The sequence below is a fragment of the Zootermopsis nevadensis genome, unplaced genomic scaffold, assembly GCF_977971745.1.
Source record: "Zootermopsis nevadensis isolate Lab colony 2312 unplaced genomic scaffold, Znev_1.0 Znev_ptg000022l, whole genome shotgun sequence".
In the NCBI taxonomy this organism is placed as follows: Eukaryota; Metazoa; Arthropoda; class Insecta; order Blattodea; family Termopsidae; genus Zootermopsis; species Zootermopsis nevadensis.
In genome coordinates this window covers 22,432,903-22,447,159 of record NW_028259154.1, presented here as the reverse complement: position 1 = coordinate 22,447,159, position 14,257 = coordinate 22,432,903, and the positions used below count along the sequence as shown (strand labels likewise).

The window sequence follows — 14,257 nt, the reverse complement described above, 5'->3', positions numbered from 1 at the left end:
TATGGTGTTCTGATATAAAAGGTTTAACCGCTAGATGGCACTACTGTGTAGTCGAACTTTCTGGAATGACTCTGCGCGTACGTCTGAGCACGTGTAATGTGCCATACCTTTTGAAGAACTCTGAACAATGACGCAACGTAATGCGTAATATATTGCGCCTGTGAAGTTCCCAGCGCTTGCTTACCTTAACAACTCGAGCATTCTGTTGTAAAATGTGTAAATGTGTGGTTAAATTTACACAGCAGTTTTGTTATTATGTTTGAGAACCTCGGTTTTGAAAGCTATGAAAATGAATGTATAACGATAAAACCGTTGTCTGCCATTCTCTATATCTGCATGCTTTGCTTCCTTTCTGTTACACAGCTTTGATAGTACAATTCTTTACAATTAATGGTCAATATGTGACCTGGGAAGCTAGCGAAAACTTTGTTGATTGCCTACAGTTAAGCCTGAAAATTATTTGAACATAACATTATGTGGACATTTCATAACAATAATTCATTGATTTTGTTGGCCACCAGAAGTCTCCACTGTCACGAGGCCAGTTATGTTGGTGGTTTACCCGTAATGGTGGATGTGTCTTGTTTTGTTGCCAGAAAGAGTGTTGGTGCACATGTATGGTTCTGCAGTGTATGTTGTAGTTGTGCCATACTAGTTTTCAAGCAGGATATCAAGTGAGTATTATTTATTGGGCATATAAATACATTAATAGCCTTAAAATATACTAGTGTTTACCCAAAATGCCCTATGAAACGTTACACTATGAGTGCATATGACAAAGTGCAATTTTAGGCGTTTTGAGGCTGGTTAGAGTTGAAGTTTGTTTTGAACTAGGAATTTTCGCAGTGTTTAATTAATTGTGACTCTTCTTGTGATATGTCGTGCTTGCTGTCATGGTAACCCAAGTAAATCATTATTGGAAGTGAACAATGAATGGGCGGCCATCTTTTCAAGGCGTGAAGAATATACAACAATGGAGATACGTTAATTTCAAATTTAAATTCGTTTGTTACAGTACAGGTAAAATATATAGGTTATGGATCTGCAAAAATTCGAATCTAAAAATAACCTTGGCTTATTTAGGTATGAAAGCTGCATTTATTTCCATGATGCCTTTCTGTCTTTTAAGCTTACAGTACTAACATTCTTGTTTGATATTTATAGTGGGAGCATGAGATTTTGAAATGTGCCTGAATTTTTATGTTACTTAATTTTTGGAGTAACCTTGCTGGGATTTGGAAGTAAATCTAACTGGAGTGGTCTCTTCCCTCCAGGCTTACCAATCAGAATCTGGTTTGTATTTCTCTTCGCCCCATGCATGCTACATGTCCCACCCATCAAATCGTTTTTTATTTGATCATTATACTATTATATAGTGAAGAGTACAAATTATTTAACTTTTCTTACTGCAGTTTTACCCTCCCTCCTGTCATTGCATCCTTAGGTACAACGATTCCCTTCAGTGACATATTCTCAAACATATTTGAGAGACAACTTTTGATAGCCAGAAAGAAGGACATGTGATAATAATGTGTTGTGTTATAACTTTCAAAGTTGCTTTCTGCTTATTTATGCAAAGTTTGATTTATTATGCAATTTTAATGTTTCAGATCAAATTGAATCATTCTGCGTGAAGTTTTCCACAGCGATTGGGTCATGTCAGAGTTTAGGCGAGCCTTGACAAATACATAATAACAAAAGCAATACTTCATGTGGGAGGACAAGGTAATATGACAACTGTGAACATTTAGCTTGTTTCATGTCCTGTTGTTTACTTCATTATGAAGTCACAGGTAACGTAATTCCAGAACACACAAATTTGATTCAACTAAATTTGTTGCCTTGAGCAGCCCTTTGCATCATTCTGGTGCAAGTTATATTTTTATGCTTGAGCTGCATCTCTGTAAATGAGTGCTGATCTTTTTGTTAGAAGAAGCAAAAATAAACATTACTTTTTGTTGGCAAGTCATGTTATAAGTCTGTACATGGTCTGAGGAGGACATTTAGCCCATTTCATTTACTGTGATACTGGGAATGACCCGTTCTTCAAGTGCCTGAGCACTGCAAGTCCCAACTTTTCGTTGGCTTGATCTATAGACATTCGGTAGGACTCCTTGGACGAGGGATCGGCCTGTCGCAAGGCCTCTACCTGTACACAGGACAACACAACACAGAAAAACATCCATGGCTTGAGTGGGATTCGAACCCACGGTCCCAACGACCAAGCGGCACAAGGCCCATGCCTCAGACCGCGCGGCCACTGCGGACCCGCATCTCATATTATGAAGTGATATGTAGTAAGAAATTTGGTCAGAATAATGATGTTGTTCTTCCTGGTTTTGTCGCTGTGTAGACTTGTTAGCCGGAGTCTTCAGCCCTAAAGGTTGAGACATCATGTTTCTCGGAAATGTTGGAATCAACCGATGAGTCCGCGTGGTGTCAAAACCCAGGATATCATCATCATTGATTTACTGCAATATACGTAGAAGTCTTCATCCTTTCCATAAATGCTGTTCATGAATCCGAGATTATGCTAAACTGCCACCCAGTTTCCAACTGCCTTGAATCTGTTTCTGATTTTGCCCTTTATTGATAGTTTATACGCTTCTCTTGTTTTTCAAGTAGTTGTCCTTCAGAAATTTTATGTGTGTTTCTTGTTTCATTTGTGCGGCATTCTCCGGCATCTAATCCTTCGTAATTTAATCAGCATAGACGTATTAGATGAAGAGGGGGGGGGGGGGAGAGAAGTTCCTGAAGATGACAGGCTTCTAGGATATTGCACCATGTAGTCTTATAGAAGTTAACCAATGTCTCAGAGGTGCATACTGCCTCCATCATCGAGGTTACATGGAACACAGTATCACAGAAGGCTGTCATGTTCATACTTGCTGCTGCGAGAACCTGAAGCCTCACTATGTTGCTTCTCATGTAATTTTGCTCATTCTCCTATCTTCCTGCACACATGCACGCGCTTACAGTAACTAACTAACTCACACCGTAGTTAATTGAGTAAACAGCATCCACATTTGTCTAATGTTCCATTGACAGTAACACATAACTAAGTGTTAGAAGAGATGGTATAAATTTTGTCTTCTCTGATGAATTTCTCAGGAGTATATAATTTTATTTTTTATTTTCTAGGAGCATGAAGGAGGCTGTCTGCCAGGGACATTACAGACTTCTTTCTGGAAAGATTCTGAAGGTTGCTGCAGCAATGTACGGGGCAGATTTTATTTGCTGATGTATGTGGTTTAGTCAGTTCCTTACTGCATTTGCAATAGAAGTATTTTAAAACACATTAATCTTGTTCCGTTATACTTCCTTCTAATTTAAAAACGTATTAGTCGAATTTTGTTGTTAAAAGACCTGAGAATTTATGAACATACCAATCATTCATCCTCTCAAAATTAAATGTTTCTTTTAAGGACGATAATTATTTACCATGTTTAGTATTTGGTGTAGAGCACTGGTCCCTAGTCATATCATCATCACGATAAGATAGTATCCAGATACTAAAACATCCATTGCAGATTGTGTAATTAGTAAAATGTTACAGTGAAAAATGACTAGTGTCAAAGTGTAATTGTCTGTCCAAAATATATGTATCACTTGGGTTAGTATGTCTGGAGTATACAGGGTGATATAAAATGTCAGGGCCACACTGAAGGAGCATATAGAGGGACTCAGAAAGAGCAACTTTCGAAGAGGAATCCATGTCCTCCGAAGTTATCCTGAGTCAGTCGAGGCCATTGAAGGTAGGGAAGTCTGATAACATACAGCTGAAATAATCGTTCTTTGCTGTTATCCTACTAGCTTAATTTTGTTTTTTATTAATGTACAAGGATTACATTAGCAATCTTACAAACCAAATTATTTCAGCGGTATGTTATCAGACTTTCCTACCTTCAATGGCCTCGACTGACTCAGGATAACTTCGGCGGACATGGATTCCTATTCGAAAGTTGTTCTCTCTGAGTCCCTCTATACACTCCTTCAGTTTGGCCCTGACCTTTTGAATCACCCTGTATATTTTGTCATAATTAAGGTATGTAGTTTGATTATGCCTTTCTGATAGGTTATTTAGTTATGCTGAAGTTTGGTAAATGAGTATATCAAATCTTGACTATTTGTATAAATACTATCTACTTACCTTATTAATTAGCATATTGAAACTGAGAAATGAGATCTGATTTAGCAGTCCCACAACTATATGAACATGGTGGAGCATATTGATAGATTTTAGGTAAACTGTTCTTGACTTTGCTTTGTATAGGTTCAAGTTCGAAGAACATTCTGCAACATCAGGACGACAGGACCATGAGCAAGCTCAGAAGCACTGATCCATGTGACGAGAAAATGATAACAAGGCAGTTATTCAAAAATGTTGCTGTTGTCAGTAAAGAAATCCAAAGAATGCCATCTCATACATACAATGTTGATGGCAGGTCAGCTGTAGAAAGCACTGAGGAGAGTAAATCATTAAATGAATCAGAGAAGAAAAGATTGTCGCCCACTAGTCGCAACAAGCCCCCAGAACTTGTGCCCTATTGTGATGATGTGCCCGTTTCTGATCCGAATGAAGATAGCAGTCCACCACATTTATTTCCAGAGGGTATAATAACAAGAACTAAACTGAACAAATCCGTTCCTGGTAAAACAGTTCAGGATATTTGGGTCGTCAGTATTGCTTCAAGCCCACCACAAAAGCAAGATGAAGTGAAGTGCGAATTTGATAAGTCAAGTGAATCTGAATGTGATGAAGAATATATTTCAGCAGAAAAACTTAAGAGGAAGGTTCATCCTTTGTGTAAGTCAGTGGGTCTCCATCCAATGAAACGAAGGAAGTCGGGGGATAGAGTGGAAACTGATTATGAGCGTAAAGATAGTGAAAAATCTGTTTCCAATTTCTTTATAAACATGAAAATGGGTAAAGCAAGACTGAAGGAACGAGACAAACTGAGAAAAGCGAGCGAACGAATGCGGAGAAGCCCTCGAGCCCTGATACCGAAAGATGAAAATACTAACATGCGTCCAAGCTCGGTACATGAAAGACACTGCGGTGATGATGTAGGTACTTCAGGAAGTGAGACATTTAGAACCAGTACAGACAGTGATGATGTGAGTAAATGCTCAGCATCTTCTGCTGTTTTAGACAGAGAATGGAGCAGAACATTTTCTCAGAAACCTAGTTATACACTTTGTAAAGGAGTTCATTTTTCGCCTCCCTCTCAAGACAAAGAGGGTGGTATCTCGGACATTATGGAATGTATAGATGCAAGTCGAGAATCCATAGGTTCAGTCGAGTCTAAGTATGTAAAAACTAAACCATATTCCGTAGGAGGGTATGTGAGAAGTGGAATTGCTTCGTCAGAAGCCGCATTGAAACAGCAATGCACGGAAACAAATAAGGACTATAGTACCTGCAAGGAATCTTTAAAGAATGGTTGTACAGAATTGTGTCATAATCATTCAGCTCGTGATGTTGCCAAAGGTATACAAGAAGAATCCAAATCGGTCGTAGAGAAAATTTATAACGTGTCTAAAATGGCTGCGAAGGATTCAGATGCTTCTGTTTGTAATGAATACAGCAAGGCACAGTATCGTACATCAGTGTGTCTTAAATCGGGCATTGATTCTGACAATTTTAAAGTCCGAAGCTTGAGATGTGTATGTGGGAAACTGAAAAGAGTTTCCACTGAGCAAATAAGGTGTACAAGTTTGCAACAAAAACAAGTTTCAAGCATAACAAATTGTTGGGAGAAAAGAGGAGATGAAAAGGAGTGTAGTATAACAGAAAATGCTGGGGATTCAGCAGTAAGAAATTCGAATAAAGATGATGATTCTAGTTCATGTTGCTGTAAAGAAACATTTAAGACATGTGAAACTAAAACGAATTGCAGTAATGAAATTGCATCGCACATGCCAAATGAAGAATTGAAGAAGGATGAAACGGTGATGCAGACGCAGAGTGCTGAGTTTGCCAAATGTGATTGTGATTCAAATGAAAGTAACACTCTGGGGATGAAAAAGAACAAGGAAAATGAAAAACAGGTTGTAGTCGTAAGATTACACGAGGATCACAGGAAAGTTGACTGTCACAAATGCAGCCTTGGTTCAACAGGAGCAAAGGTTAAGAAATATGAAAGCATCTGCAGAGAAATTTCAAACATGTCAGAGTCTAATTTGAAGACCTACGCAAACACGACAATAGGCAACAAGAAAGAGACGTCCTGTGTTATGGTACCAGAAACTTCAAGTGACAGGATCTTCCCTGGCTTTTTGGGGAAATCAAATTTTAATGGCACATATAAGTTGAATAATTGTCATATTTCTGGTAAGAGTGTTAGTTGTCAGTCTAATGTTTCAAGTGCAGAAATTATGGTTGACAGTTTTGGTAGAGATTTACTTGCTGGATGTGATATTGCACAAGAGTCACCTGATGTCACTGACCCTAACATGTATGTGACGCTGGATCCAAACAACTGGCCTGTAATAGAGGGCGATGAAGATGATGATTATGATTATGATGATGATGATTATATTTTTACATTACCACAGCGTGTTAGTACAGGAAAGGAGGAGCGGGATATAATTGATGGAATTGAAATGTTATCTTTTGAGACGGAGCATGACATGGTTGAGTTTACTAAAATTCAGCAGGATTTCTGTCATGGCTCATCTATAGATGATGGGATGATTCAGAGTGATGATGGCCTGGATATGATGGATGATTCATTTGCACACTCTGGTGATGTGGATTTGCAGTATGCACGCCACGTTATTGTCCTCACAAAGACAAATGACATTACAAAAATTAAGGGCTGGAGGAATAAACAATTCGCTGTTAATGATAATCCGTCTCGTTACTCTGGCTTTAGCAACGAGGCTTTTGAAGAAGATGATGGCTTTGAAAGCTGTGATGTTAAAACAACAGATGAGACAAACATGGAGGAAGATCAGCAAAACCACTGGTATTCTGAAGACGCCAAACATGATGATACAGACCTAGTAGGTACATTCATTAGAGATGAGGACAGTCAGGTAACAGAGGAGAGGATTGGCAGCGCCAGTCTTGGGAAACAGAAAATCAACCCAGTAAAAGATGATGTAATGTTGAGTTCTGGAGCTGTTATCCGGCCTGAGGCAGTTGAACCTTTGAAACATCTTCAGGCGAGCATTACCGAGACTAATAATTCCAAATCTGCCTTTGTAAGTGATGTATTGGACAACTACCTTTCAGCCCATTCTCAGCTCAATGTTAGCTATGAAATTCCAAAACTAGGTGCAGAGGAAGGAATAACACACCATTCAAAACATGAGACAGACCAATTTCTTTCTCCTTCACCTCCCAAACCCTCACATACAGTTTCAGAGAAACCGTCTGTACCAAGAAAAACTGGGCCAAAGCCCAAAACTTTAGCGGAAAAAAGAAAACTGTTAGAAAAGGAAATGCGTGAGGCCGAATATATTAAAGGCCACAAAAAAAGACAACGGGGAAGGCCAAGATTGCATCCTAAAAATGAACCTGTCACACCAATAAAGTTTCAAAAACATTTTGAGTCTAAAATGCCTGTCACTCTGAAAATCACACCTTCAGTGCCAGAAAAAGAAGATTTGGAGCAGAAAGTCTTCTCTCTGGATCCTGACTATAAATACGCTTGGATTGGAAAGAGACCAATACGAATTACTGGAAGTAACGTGAACAGGGAACCCACTGTTAATGAGCATGTTTTGTTATGTAATGTTGAGCCACAAATTAAACTGAATCCTACTCATGTTTCAATTGCATCTGATATTACAAAGGATAAAAATGAAGTTAACACTGATACAAAGCTATCCTATGAAACAAGAGAATGGAATAACAGTACGGAAAACATAACAGCTTGCAGTGATTTACAGCCACATTCATCACATGATTCAACAAATCCTTATGAATATGGAGTGGTGGTTTTTCCTGGTGTAGGTCACCCATTACATCCCTTCGCTATTAAACATCTCATGTTTTTGAGAAGTTCAGAGGTTTGTATAGATAGAAAATGGGCTGAATTTGCTGTTGCAGTTGTTACATCACGCAAGGATATCGGCAATCATGAACGAACAGAAAAACACGTGATTCTTGTGAGACACACGCTTCCCTTTCAGGATTTAAATTTGGAGACTAATTCACCCAAAAACAATGAGATTTCTCCATCAGAGTCTGGAAATATATCCTTAAATACTGAAATTCCCAGAGACTGTGATTTGACTTCTTCATCCTTTAAAATAACACAGATGTCTCCAAACCCAGAATTATCGAAGCCTAATCTAAGTTGTACAAATACTGATAGTTCAGTAGGGTCAGTAGAGATTGATCTTGGAGCCAAGTCTGTGAATCATAACAATGGTAAAGCAGATAAGAATCTTTCATCAAATTCCAGTTTTGAGCCATGTGATATGGTGCTAATAGAAGTCAAAGTCATTCTTACAGAGATGATAGATTGTGTTTTGAATCATGAAATAGAGAATACAATTATACAAGATGATCCTGATGCAGCAAGTTCAGTTACAGTGATAACTCCGAAGTGTTCTAAGAAAGTTGTCAGCAAATACATGAAGAACAAAGTGTATCGGGAACTTAACCGATTAAATGTGAATGTTATTGTCATGGGAGAAGACAGAAATGGTTATGTGGAGAAAACGAATGGAGATTCCTTCTGTGAACAAGATTTCTGTCGATTAGGTTGCGTGTGTGCTAGTCTTGAGGCCTGCCAGTCTAATGCAGCATTATCTGACCACTGTGGCAATGCAGAATGCATGTTTGAATGTTGTTGCCAAGAACCTTCCACAAACCAGTCAAGTAGCAACTCTGCTGAAGAAAAGCCCTCACTCTTGTACAGTACAGCAATACGTTTGCAAGATGAGGGAAACAGGCACCTTGCAAAAGTAGAGAAGGAATTCCGACACACAGTGATACAGTCAAAGAATGAGGTGATTGTTATTGGTGGTGGCAGTAATAGTGATGGAGGAAGGCGTCGTAGGGAGAAAAAGTTGCCTGAGAGGTATAGGGATTCTTCTCTTGTTCTTGGTAAGGAGTTTGCAATGGCTGAATTCAAGATGATGACAGGTGAGGATATAAATGCTACATCAGCTCTGTCCGGTAATACAAATACTAGACGTGAGCGACAGCTGTATGTACCAAATTATGTGGAATTAGGAGTACTTAAGTCACCAGCAGCAAGTATCGCAAAACCACCCCGCAGGTCTTCAAGGGGGAAATTAACTCTTGACCAGAAGATGTCACTTTTGTGTGAACACTTCAAGGTTAAGTCTTGCAAAGTTCGTATTGAAAGAATGGAAGGATTAGAAGGTGTTGTGCCATGGTGTATGGTTCACTCAAGATACAACTGCTTTTGTTCTGGACAGAGCTTAAAACCATTCAAGAGAATGTTCTACCGACCTATAGAGAGACCTCCACCAGTTCCAAGCGTACCTCTTGATTCGACCGGAACAAAAGTGGATACTGTGAAACAGCATTGTGCTTCTAGAAATGTGGCAGTGAAGAGCACAAGTCACAGTACAACCATTCATACTCATAATGTGAATCATCATTCTGCTCGTACAAGTGGCACTACTGTAAACTATTGTCTTCGTAATCAGTCACATTCGTTCCAAAGGCAGCATGAGAGAATTCATCTTGAAGACTCTGAGACAATGAAAAATGTAATCAGTGCTCATTACTCGCCATTCACACTGCCTGTAAACAAAATCTCTAAATTAGATATGATGCCAGGTGACTCTGTGACGTCTGCCCCCTTTTCATTAAATGAACAGGGAATCATGCCCAATAATTCTGATCTTGTAAAGGATAATGAGGAAGTTGGCTTTGGCAAGATTGTAAGCATCACATCTCTCAGACCAGAAGAATTTGAGAAGTGTGGATCAGTGGATCAGTCACATGATGATGAAGATGAAGAAGAAAAGGAAAAAGAAGAAGAAGGAGCCTGTAATGCGGACATGTTTCTAAATCCTGAAAGGCAGTCAACAGAATTTTTGTCTGGTGGAACAAATATATCAGAAGGTAGTGCTCACTTAATCCAAACTAAAATGAAAACACTTAATTTCCCCAGAGAGCAAGAATGTCACTCTGAAGAACAATCTCATGAAAATGAAATATTTGGAAAACCATCATCAGCACTAATTCCTATTTTACCAGAAGGTAGCAACGATATAAATTCTGTGCGGCTGGCAGAACTGATATCAAAGAAAGACTCTGAGCTTAGAAGCATTTTGGAAAACTGCATTGTGCCACTGAATCTGTCCCAAACTACTATTGGTTCAATTCAGTTAATCAATTGGAAGATTCTTTTGGACCAGGTGGAGCGTAAAATATATCATCTATGGTTGCAGTATAAGCATGGGTCTGTGCCTAAACTTATTGTTACAGGAACTGCTGATAAACCTGATCAATACTGCATCAGTCTGCATAATACTTATCCTCATTCCCTTCCTGATTTTCACAGTAAATTACCACCATTTATTATTTTCCTTATAGAGCAATTATGTATCAGTAGCAGAATACCTGGTATTAATTCAGGAGGCATAAATTGTTTTGGACTCCTACAGTTTGATGGGAACAACTGGGTGTTGGTTGGTTCTTTTCAGAGGAATATCAGAGAAGTTGAGCAGATTCAGACCACAGAACAAGCAGGCTATCGAGAAACTTCTAAAAGTCAGCAGCAGGATCATATATCAGTTGAAACTTCCCAGAAGGAAATACCTGGAGTCATAATTGGAAATGAATCTAGCATTTCAGGTGAAAAAGAAATTACAAAGGAAGAGGAGGAAGAAATTAAGAAGTTTAATCAGGAGAACGAAAGTAATAAGAATGCAGTTGCTTCATGTAGTTCACCTCACAAGAATTTAAGGAAACGCCTGTGTGATATTGACAGTTCACAGGAAAGTGTGAATGAAAATTTACAAGTAAATGAAGAACCTTCTGTAAAACAGCATGGACAGAAACAAGAGAGCTATCTAGATCCTAATGTTTCATTACAGGAACAAGATTCGCCTGTTTGTGAATCAATCCTTTGTGAAACTACTGGGATACTCATAGATCCTAATAAACCATTGGGACCGCAGTTGGTGCAGGCTCGCTCTGTGGATATTACAGGAACTCTTGCAGATTTGACAGAAACCTGTAGAGGTCATAATGAACATATTGGTATGGTTTCTTATGGTGAATTAACTTCAGATGGTGTAAGTAATAATGACCAGACTGTGATAAACTGTGTAGAACAGAAGTTTGTTACTACAGGTCTAAAATCTGTTGCTAGAGAAGTAGTTCATCTTCCTGATACTCCTCTTTCAGTTCAGAATTTATCCACACAGTCGCCAGAATCTGTCTGTTGCAAATCTGATCCAAAGGTAATTTGTTCACAGGAACAAATCAAGAGTGATGATATCTTGAAGGGTAATGACTGTGAGATAACAATGGTGGTGAGTCAGGAACAAATATCTCTTATTTCAGAAGAAACAAAGGATACTACTAATCTGGAATCTGCTATGGAACATCCTCTGCCATCTTCCACTGGCAAAACACCTGTCACTTTTTCTGCTAACAGCTGTAATTTTGACAGCATTATTCATACTTCAGGGGTTGAAGTTCCACTTCCAACAGGACCTGATCCTGCTCGATGGTACATGTTAAATATAAGAAGTCATTTTGATTTGCTACATATTGCTCATAGTAAGTGCATCATTAGATATTCACAGCTGCTTCGAGCTGTCTACTTGGCTAACAGTCATCGTAAAACTGTCCGTGTACCACTACAGAAGATACCCAAAAAGGAAATAAACAGTAAGAATTCTCATGTGTCAGATGACAAAAAGCAAGCTCCTGATACTACTCAACCAAAATTTGGTGTGTATACTGTTCCAAACCTCTATACTCGAGTTTTCATTGGTCCATATGGTCTCAGAGATGAGGCTGGTGTGTGTGCTATCAAGATTGTAAACGGCAAATTGGTAAATACAATGTACTTAGATAAGGAATCCAATTCTTCAGCTGACACAGATGAGAGTTTCACTTCATTATTGAAATCTGGTGGAAAAGAGGCAATTCTGAACAAGAAGATGGAACAGTTGTATGATAGTGTAGCGCTACCTCCAAAAGATGGTGGAGTGTGTCGAGGTCTGTGGCTATACACAGCCAAATCGGAAGACAGAAAGAGCAAAGTAAAGAATGTAAAGGCATCTGTTGTAAGCCTAGATTGGAATGGAGTGTCATCAGGCAATAGTTCTGCTCCTTTACCTGTAACAGGGATGGGCGATGGGAAATCCAACTTTGCAGTGGATAGAAAGGAGTCATATACTGAGTGTCATGCAGAAATGGAAGACAGCAAATCACATAGTGAAAATGGAAACATTGCACAGTATTCATTAAAGGATGGTATTGGAACTGAGTCTAGAAGACAAGGGTCAAGACGTAAACAGACCCTTGAACTGAAGAATGACGTGCCTGTAACAATCAGCTGTCATAAAATTTCAGTACATAAGACTTCAAGAGACATGGGACAAGAGTCTGTTAAGGAGGAAGGAGAAAATGTGGATGGTTCACATTTGGCAGTTACTGAATCTTGCCCAAGTACTGCAGATGTATTTTCATCAGTGAAATCTGATAGTGATGAAGAAATACTTGATGTGGAAACACCCTGTGACACAGGAGAATTGTTTCGTAAGACATATTTGTTGATGAAGAAGAAAACTAGAAGGAACATAAATATTTTAGAAAACTTGCAGAAACAGTTTGTTCCAGGATCCAGAGGTGATGAAGCATCAACAATATCTATGTGTGGTACAGCATCTGTTAACAGGTAAGGCAGTATGAAGGTGTTTATTTGTCAAAAATGTTGTTGATACTGCAGATGTACTTGTGTTAGTAGTGTTATGATTGGCACCACCTCCACAGAAACCACCACTGTTATTATCAGTCACTCTGTTATTCTGGTATGTATTGTATAGTGCAGAGGTGTACAACCACTTCGTAGTTTTGGCCAAATGGAAAATACAAAGCTTTTTGAGAAACAGTTTGAAGTTTGATACCCATTTGTGTGAAATATTGTTATATTATTTCTAATTAATTTATTAATGAATTAGACTCGTGTGTAGGACAGTTTTGAACTGCTCACCATCGATTGATATTTGGCATTAATGTCTCCATTGAGGTTACAAATATTTATTTTAATATTAAGGAAGTAAATTTTAATTCATTTTGCTTCTTAGTTTCAGTTTGGAATGTTTCATAATTTTAATATACCTTACAAATATAGGTACTTATAGACAGTGCATTGGTTGCCTGTAAAGCTGATTGAAGTTACATTGTGAAAGGTGGAATTTGCAAAATTTAGAAGAGATGCATTGAGAAATTTTGATTTTTCTGTTGCCTTGAAAATCTATGAATTCTGTTTGGAATATCTCTTTGAACTTGAATTTGAACTCTTCTTCAGATCTCAACTTCAAATGCTTAATTTTATATATTTAAATATTCAGATTTAGCTCTCATTATGTTAGAACATAACTAACTAGTTGACTTAGGGAACCTGAAGGTTGATCACCAAATTAACCAAAGCCACAGGAAAAATATTGACTGTATTGAATGGATTGACCATGCTCCCTGTATTAACAAGTGGGAAAGGGCAAAGAGTATCTGAGCATGCCAAGCTTCTTGATTTTGGGAAAATCTAGTCCTCATCTACCAACTTCTTTCTCAGTGATTATGTGAGCAGAATCATCACAGAAATTCCCAGCTGAAATCTCACTTCACTAAGATAGTGTAAATCCAAAGCCAAAACGTTTATTGTAGTAAAATACAGATAAGCTAATGACTATTTAAATTTTTTTAAAAAAATTATGCCTGCTTTGAAAAAGCTGTTACAGGTTTACAGGCCATAAATTATGACGGTCTTGTTATGGCATTTGGACCATATGTGGCATATGTCTGATATAGTGTGTCTTATGTTTTTATAACCAGACTATATATGATTTACATGTTTAATAAATGCATGTATTACAGAGCATTGTTTAGAAACTTCTTATAATATGACATGTTTCAGTATCTGAAGTACCTGTTATGTTTTAATATTAGTCCATTTCTTTAAAGAATGACTCACAGTTTTTGCTTTTTTATTTTATTTCAGAAGCTTTTCTGATATTGCTCTTATTATGTCTTTTTCCAAGGGAATGTTATCTATTATGCTCAATTTTGCTTTATTTATGATCA

General features: G+C 38.1%; 1 protein-coding gene across 8 annotated transcripts in view; it reads left to right on the top strand.

Moving 5' to 3' along the window:
* The window catches only part of LOC110834244 (over compensating males), a 34,925-nt gene that overhangs the window by 7,068 nt on the left and 13,600 nt on the right, over positions 1-14,257 (top strand). For 5 of the 8 annotated variants that reach the window (XM_087353688.1, XM_087353689.1, XM_087353685.1 and 2 more), the window contains exons 2-5: positions 522-674; positions 1,611-1,725; positions 3,142-3,242; positions 4,274-12,851. In XM_087353688.1, the coding sequence (XP_087209814.1) occupies positions 4,318-12,851 (8,534 nt within the window). In that variant the 5' untranslated portion in view covers positions 522-674; positions 1,611-1,725; positions 3,142-3,242; positions 4,274-4,317. Of the gene's footprint in view, positions 1-521; positions 675-906; positions 1,021-1,610; positions 1,726-3,141; positions 3,243-4,273; positions 12,852-14,257 lie in introns of all 8 variants that reach the window. The other 3 variants (XM_087353687.1, XM_087353686.1, XM_022073190.2) reach the window with 3 other exon arrangements.